At 44.0% G+C, this 6,776-nt stretch overlaps 1 protein-coding gene across 1 annotated transcript in view; it reads left to right on the forward strand.

The window, feature by feature from the left end:
- Nucleotides 1-6,361, forward strand: part of gbe1b (glucan (1,4-alpha-), branching enzyme 1b) — a 47,793-nt gene extending 41,432 nt beyond the window's left edge. Inside the window, exons 15-16 of the mRNA XM_019894652.1 lie at nt 2,376-2,493; nt 5,789-6,361. Coding sequence (XP_019750211.1) covers nt 2,376-2,493; nt 5,789-5,851 — 181 coding nt within the window. The 3' untranslated portion in view covers nt 5,852-6,361. The remainder of the gene's footprint in view (nt 1-2,375; nt 2,494-5,788) is intronic.
- Nucleotides 6,362-6,776: the final 415 nt, after the last annotated feature.

Consider the following 6,776-nt stretch of genomic DNA (forward strand, 5'->3'; position numbering starts at 1 on the left):
GGGGGGGACATTTCATCGTTGAGGTGTTTATTAATTATTTTTTTAAAGCTCTTTATCTAAAAATATAAAAGAGAATGCAAAGGAATAAACTGGCTTTTTTATGACGTGCAAATACTTTCTCTCTTGTAGCAGCAATGTGTTGGGCCATAAGTTGTGCTCGACTGCAGTTCCTTGCGAGTGTTCTTACCGTATTTGTATCTGAGCGTTGGACTGTTTGTCCCATTCAATAAACAGCTGAACAAAACCAAAGCGGTCAAACGAGGCCCTGTAACGATAATTCCGAGCGTATTTACCTCCTATTTGTCCAAATTGGTGGTTGGGCTTAAGAGCGATTCTGTCTTTGTTAGCGGCTGCAGACGGGCGCAGTCGGGCTGCAAGGTCTTCCCGTCAATGAATGTGAATAAAAGGCCAAGATGGAGGAATTCTTATCGATTTTGTCCAATAAGCTGGGAGGAGAGCTGAGTTTGGGCAGTGTGATTGCTGCCATTGATGACTAGAAAACAATCCGGCCAGGAGCGTGATTGCAGAGCGAGACATGAATTCAATTCCTCATCAGCTTGTCTTCTTTCCTGCACGAACACTAAAAAATTCCCTCTCTCGGCCTCTGTCCACATCATAACTTTCTTTTTTAAAACCTATACGATTAAATAATTGGGAATTTGTGTGTGTGTGTGTGTGTGTGTGTGTTGTACGTTGTTGACGTGCAAAATAATGACGTGCTGCCGTCTGTTCATGACTTGCTATTTTATTTTTCAAAGCGCCGTCTACGTTTTGCTCGTGCCGAACATGAAAATTGTGTGTGCGTGAGAGAGAGAGAGAGAGAGAGAGAGAGAGAGAGACTACTGGGTCTTTCTATACGAAAACCAAAAGTAAAAACGATTTCACAAATAAATGTCCATGTGCGGATGGAAAATTTGGTTTCAACTTTTGCAGTTGACATACGTCTGGTGTGCTGCTCGTAAAAAGACATTTTGCTGCCTATGACAACATTATCATCGGGGCGGGTGGGCCGTCGATGACCCCCTGAGTTGAGTGCCCCAGGGTGCCCCGTTTCTCCCCCTTTGCACACCCCTGCATACACTTCACCAAGAGAAGCTCGAAGGAATCGGATTCATTTGTATAGATAGCGGAAGCGGAATCTCTAAACTCTTGGCAATTGCCATCCCTAGTCATCCTATCATACAAAAATCGGCGAGCTTCTTGTTCAGGCCCAGCAGATGAACATTTGTGTGACACGTTCAGAATCTGACCGTGAACATTGGGTCCTTGGATCATGTGCAGAGTACAAGTTGAGCCAACATGGCATTGCGTTGAAGTGGCGCCACTCAAGAGTCGGCCGCGCAAGGACTTGCTGGAGAGTCTCATCCATTGGAACTAACGTACAAAAAGTACTTTTCAATGACATTCAGCCCAGCCAATTGCTTTTAGACGGGCCGATAAGTGCGCACTGGATTACATCTTTATCCCTCTTTTCTGCTCCCCCCCCCCCCCCCCCCCCCCCCCCTTTCCCACCCTGCCCCCCGTCATCTTTATCCCAACGTCCTTCACGCGGAGATGGACTCGCCGAACGGGCCCTCCTTTTGACTCGTCTTCTTGATTGCACTTGTTTTGTCGCCGCTTCGCGCTGCACAAATTGGATTGCTCAGTTTGTGGTTGCATTTTTTGTGTGTGTGTGTGTGTGTGTGTGTGTGTGTGTGTGTGTTCGTGTGATGGACGATTTTATGTCTTCCTGGGCCTTGTCGCGAGATTGGAAAAGCAAATAGATGTGTCGGTAGATTGTTCAGACACTCGGCTCACGTACGGGGAAAAGACGGAGGAGTTTGCTCTTTGCTGCAAAGCTTGCCAGAGTTTTCGCTTGAGCCGCTTGGTAGTCGTCGCTTTGGCCTTGGAGGCACCTTGTCAGATTGCAGCTTGACTGTGAAAAAGAGAAGGCGGCTTGTTTGGATTTGGCAAGAAATCGCATCTGAAGCTCAACGAGAGCGCTCGTTCACGTGAGGCAATCCGTGCTCGGGCCCGCTTGACAACTCAAGTCCGGTACGTTGGGCTGAAAGAAAGAGAAGGTCAAAAAATAAATTGACAAAACAAAAACTCATTCAATGCCAAAGACGTTTTGTCATGTTTTTTTTTTCCCCCCAAGAATCCAGGCATTCGATCCCAGGTAGGTCTTTATGTATTTTTTCACATCAAGTCAAAAAAGTCCTTTGGCACGGCCGGGCATGAAATGATTCTGATCGCACTTTTTTCCAGTTCATGCCGATGGGACGTGAAGATTCGGGCTCGTCAAATCCAAAGCACTTGTGATCCGACCTCCTCTCTTGGGGTCAATCTGCTTGCCGCCTGCAGTCGCTTGACTTTCCTTAACCGCCGCGTGCCAGGTACAAAATCAAGCTGGACTCTGACGAGGCTCTGTACGGCGGCCACGGACGGCTGGACCACAGCACCGAGTTCTTCACGGAGCCGCAGCCCTTCAACGGACGCGCCCATTCCATGCAGGTACACGCTTCGTCTTGTCATTATTTTGTGGATGCATTCACACGGTGACAAACGGCAAAAAATTAATAAATAAAATAACGAGTAGAGTAAGCCTGCATACGAGGAAATGTCGCGTGGGCTGGCACGGTAAGGAGGCAAACCAATGATGTTATCCTCGTTAGAAAAAAAAAAAAAGACAAACCATTGGCATTGCACTGAAAAAAGGAAAATCATTGGTGTTGCACTTTGCAAAAAGAAAACAAATTGATAGCATTGAGTTTGCACCATCCCAACACGAAGACAAACAACTGGTGTTGTGTGTTCCGAAAAAGAAGACACCTCATTAATGCCGCAACGTAAAAATACGTTTTCATTTTGTGTATAAATACCTTTTGGGATTATTTTTATTCCAAAAATATCAATCAAGGGCTTGGCGCACCTCCTCAGTCAGTATCGAGGCTGTGGGAATGATTTCAGTATGATGAATCACCACTAGATGGCAGGAGTGGCTTTGATCAGATCTTGCTCCACACTCCGTGTGAGCGGGTGTGGTCGGGGGATCCGACGTCCCGAGGTGACGTGCGGAAGCAGTGCGGTGTGGAGAGCCTGGCTAAATACCAGCAGCTCACTCTCCAAATGAGGTTTTTCAAATCAGTCCCATCATCATCTTTGGCGAACACGCGCACACAAACACGTTTCAAAAACCATTTCTTCCAAAATCTTGCTTTTCTGCCCTACATTCTATTGGTCATTTTAGCAAGCTCCTTTTTATTTCTTAATTCAGCATTTTAAATATTTTGTTGGTAAATGTTTTGTTTTGTTTTTTTAATGTATGAATTTGTACAAAATGTGCCATATTAAGAAAGCTGCCTTCCTTGCCTATGCATCACTTGCCCTATATTTTCGTACTGTGATTGAGGGCGTACTCAGCTGCAGAGGGCTGTCTCCTAGGGGGGGAAAAAAAACGGGCTGTATTTTTTACTTTGTACTACTTGCTAATTCCAATGAGATTCCATCTATAAATATGAACTACAAAGAACATTCCTCCCGTAAGCTGCATCGCACTAACTACTCTTTTCATCGATGCTGTCCGAGAGGTGCTAATTAATTTGCATCCCACCGAGAGCCGTTTCTATTATTGAGACCGAAACAAGCGAAGCGGCAGTGCCGATGTTGGCCTGCAAGCTCCCAGCCCAAGCGCCGGTCCTTCGTGCCAAATCAAAGCGTTTTAATCTTGGGAAGAAGAAAAAAAAGCCCTGCATTTCCCTACGTAAAGAATGTAAATTATTCAGCATGTTACCTTTTCATGTGCGGCCGTGAAGAAGTGCTAAAAGGGGAACGACTCAAGGCGCCGGGTTTTGTTTACGTGAACTCAACTTGAACCTCGGCACGTCACTAATGCAAGCGTCGGCGCACTTAAGCAGATAAGGATGTTGTTCTTGTTCTTGTTTTTTTTTTCCTCTCATCAAGGACCAACTTATTACTTTTTCTCTACTTTTTGACGCCTCGCTTCAGCGAAAGGCCACATTTGCCAGCGCGTTATGTCATCGCGTATGTCAGAGGAGAAGAAAGGGAGGCGGAGTACAAAATGCTTCCACCTCCTCTGCATCGACTTTGTTGTTTTCTGACATGGAAACGTAATCAGACGCTGTCGTCTTGGGGGGGGGGGGGGGGGGCTTGAACATGCCCGCCCCGTTTCATTTGCCAGAACTCTGCAAACCAAGAAGGCTCCACCCACCCGACTCGGGACCCAAATAATTACAGTCAACCCTTGTTAAAACGTACCTGGAGGAACACAGCCAATCTGTACGTTATAACGGGAGTTCGTTATAAGCATCTCCAATAAAATATCCGCCAACTACGCTGCATCATACAGTATGAACATTTATAGATGTAAAAACACGAACGCGTAATGCAGGATAAATCTGCCAATGACGTGTATAGGTTCTGAAGAAAAAAATGATTTGATATGACAGGAAACAAACAACTGTAGCGTTCCTACTTCATCTCTGAAAACATTCACTCGGCAAATGTTACTCGCCGTAGGCAATGATGTTGCACTTTCTTAAAAAGAAAACTGTTGCCGAAAAAGAAGACAAACGATGGATGTCACGCTTTTACTTCAAAATAAGTTAAACCGTCAGTGTTGCACGTTGCCAAAAAGATGTTGCGCTTTCTTAAACAGAACTATCAATGTTTAACTTTCCTAAAAAAAAATACAAAAACAAAGCAGCAATTCCCTTAAAATAAAAACAAACTATTGATGTTGCACTTTCCCAAAAAGAAAATATTTATGCCGTTAAACATGATGAAACATTTAACTGTTGTCCAATTTTGTTGAACTTGTTTTTTTGTTGTTTTTTTAGATAATTCATTTCAAGTCAGGTTGAATCCTGTGTTGAGAAAAAAAACCCTAATCATTTTGTGTTTGCTTTTCATTTTGCCTGAATGCAAACCAAACAATTAGCATCCTAATGTTGCTCCCGCGTGACCGTTTAGGCCACCGGTGGGCGCCAAAGAGACCCAGCAGCACTTGGAAAGTTCACTACCTGATTGAATCGTTGACGGCTCTCGCTCCGGCGACTCTTTGGGGAAATCTAAGGGCCGTTTTATGTCTGCCTGACTTTTTTTTCTTTCTTTCTTTCTTCCATGAGATGACTAATGGCGCTCGGTGGCTCTTGGCCCGCCGAGCACGCGCGGAATATCAAACAGATTGATCAAAGAGCTGATTAGCAACTGACGCTTTGTTCTAAAAATAAATACGTGCGTACGTTGTGGTTGCGTGGCCGCCGTACATATTGTATCGGGCACCTGATATTCACATGCGCCCACGTTCTTACATTTTTAGCCCTCCACATGACATTTTTCACTTCGATGTTGCACAATGAGAGCTCAGTTGTGGGTTTTGCGTTGTTTTTTTTTGTTTTTTTGTGGTTTGTTTTGCATCACTTGGTACAAAAGAAGGCGTGGCCTTACCTAGGGCTGTTGTCACTCAACAGCGCAGATTTATTTATTCATTTTTTTTCGTTTCTTTGTGAGGCTTATCGTGGTTATCTTCTTCGTTAACATGCAAGAATATTAAAAAAATGAGATGGGCAACATTTTAAGGCAGTGTTTTGAGGCTTATCGTGGTTATCGTCTTCGTTAACATGCAAGAATGTTTAAAAAATGAGATGGGCAACATTTTAAGGCAGTGTTTTTTTTTTTTTGTTTGTTTTTTTTAATGGCGTGGGGTGTGGAGGCGGGCAATACTTTTTGCCTGGTCCACCATTTAACCCTCATCTCACTTGTGTCATTTTTTTTTCTTTACCCCCAGGTGTACATCCCCTGCAGGACCGCCATTGTGCTAGCCAATGAAGAGATCGATTACTGTTATTAAAGGACACACACACACACACACACACACACACACACACACACACAGAGTGTGTCTAATTAGTCCATTTGGACGTCAAACGCTGCTCGAGTTTATCCGCCACCAGCACGCCAATGGTTTTTAGCCGTGTTCAGTGTTGTCTTGTAAAACCCAAGTGTGGTTGCCGGGAAGCAACAACACAACAAGATCAAGAATGATTCGTAATAATAATCATGGTCAAATCCTGGATGATCGCATTTTATTTTGCACTTTTGAATGCTGACGTATGGTTTCTTTTTTTGCGTGGCGCTACTTAACAATAAGGGTACCCTTAATACATGGTGAGTTGATAAATGGTTGATAAGATTGCCTGCTGTCAGGTTAGCACGTCTCCAAAATGTGGATGCAGATTTTGACCCGAAACACAAAGAAAAGTTATTTTGGGTTCAGGGAAGAATGAAATAGGATAGTTGCTTCTGGTTGGGGCGAATTTCCTTTCAGTTGGAGCACTGGAATTCACCCAAAATGGCTGCTTCAAACCAAAATGGCTTACTTCCTCTTGAGTTTTCGGGAATGAATGATCATCAACTATGTCCAGCTCATTAGTCAATTTTGTATTCTCGAGGATCCGTGCAACAAAAACGTTCAGACGCACATCACGTCACAATCCATTTTTTGAAGTGTCTTTAAGGGTACCCTCATGGGAACGTGGCATTGTTCATATGCACATCACGTCACAATCCATTTTTTCAGTGTCTTTAAGGGTACCCTCATGGGAACGTGGCATCGTATCAGTATTACGGGCACTTCAATCATTTGTGGGAGCATTATCATGATGAACACGTAATTTGCACAGAACAAATGGAATCATGAAAAATGAAAGGATATTTGCATGAGCAACACTTTTGACCTTTTTGTCATTGCAAGTGATGTTTTTGCAGTGTGGAAC

Source organism: Hippocampus comes, unplaced genomic scaffold, assembly GCF_001891065.2.
Source record: "Hippocampus comes isolate QL1 unplaced genomic scaffold, H_comes_QL1_v1.1 scaffold89, whole genome shotgun sequence".
NCBI classification, from domain to species: domain Eukaryota; kingdom Metazoa; phylum Chordata; class Actinopteri; order Syngnathiformes; family Syngnathidae; genus Hippocampus; species Hippocampus comes.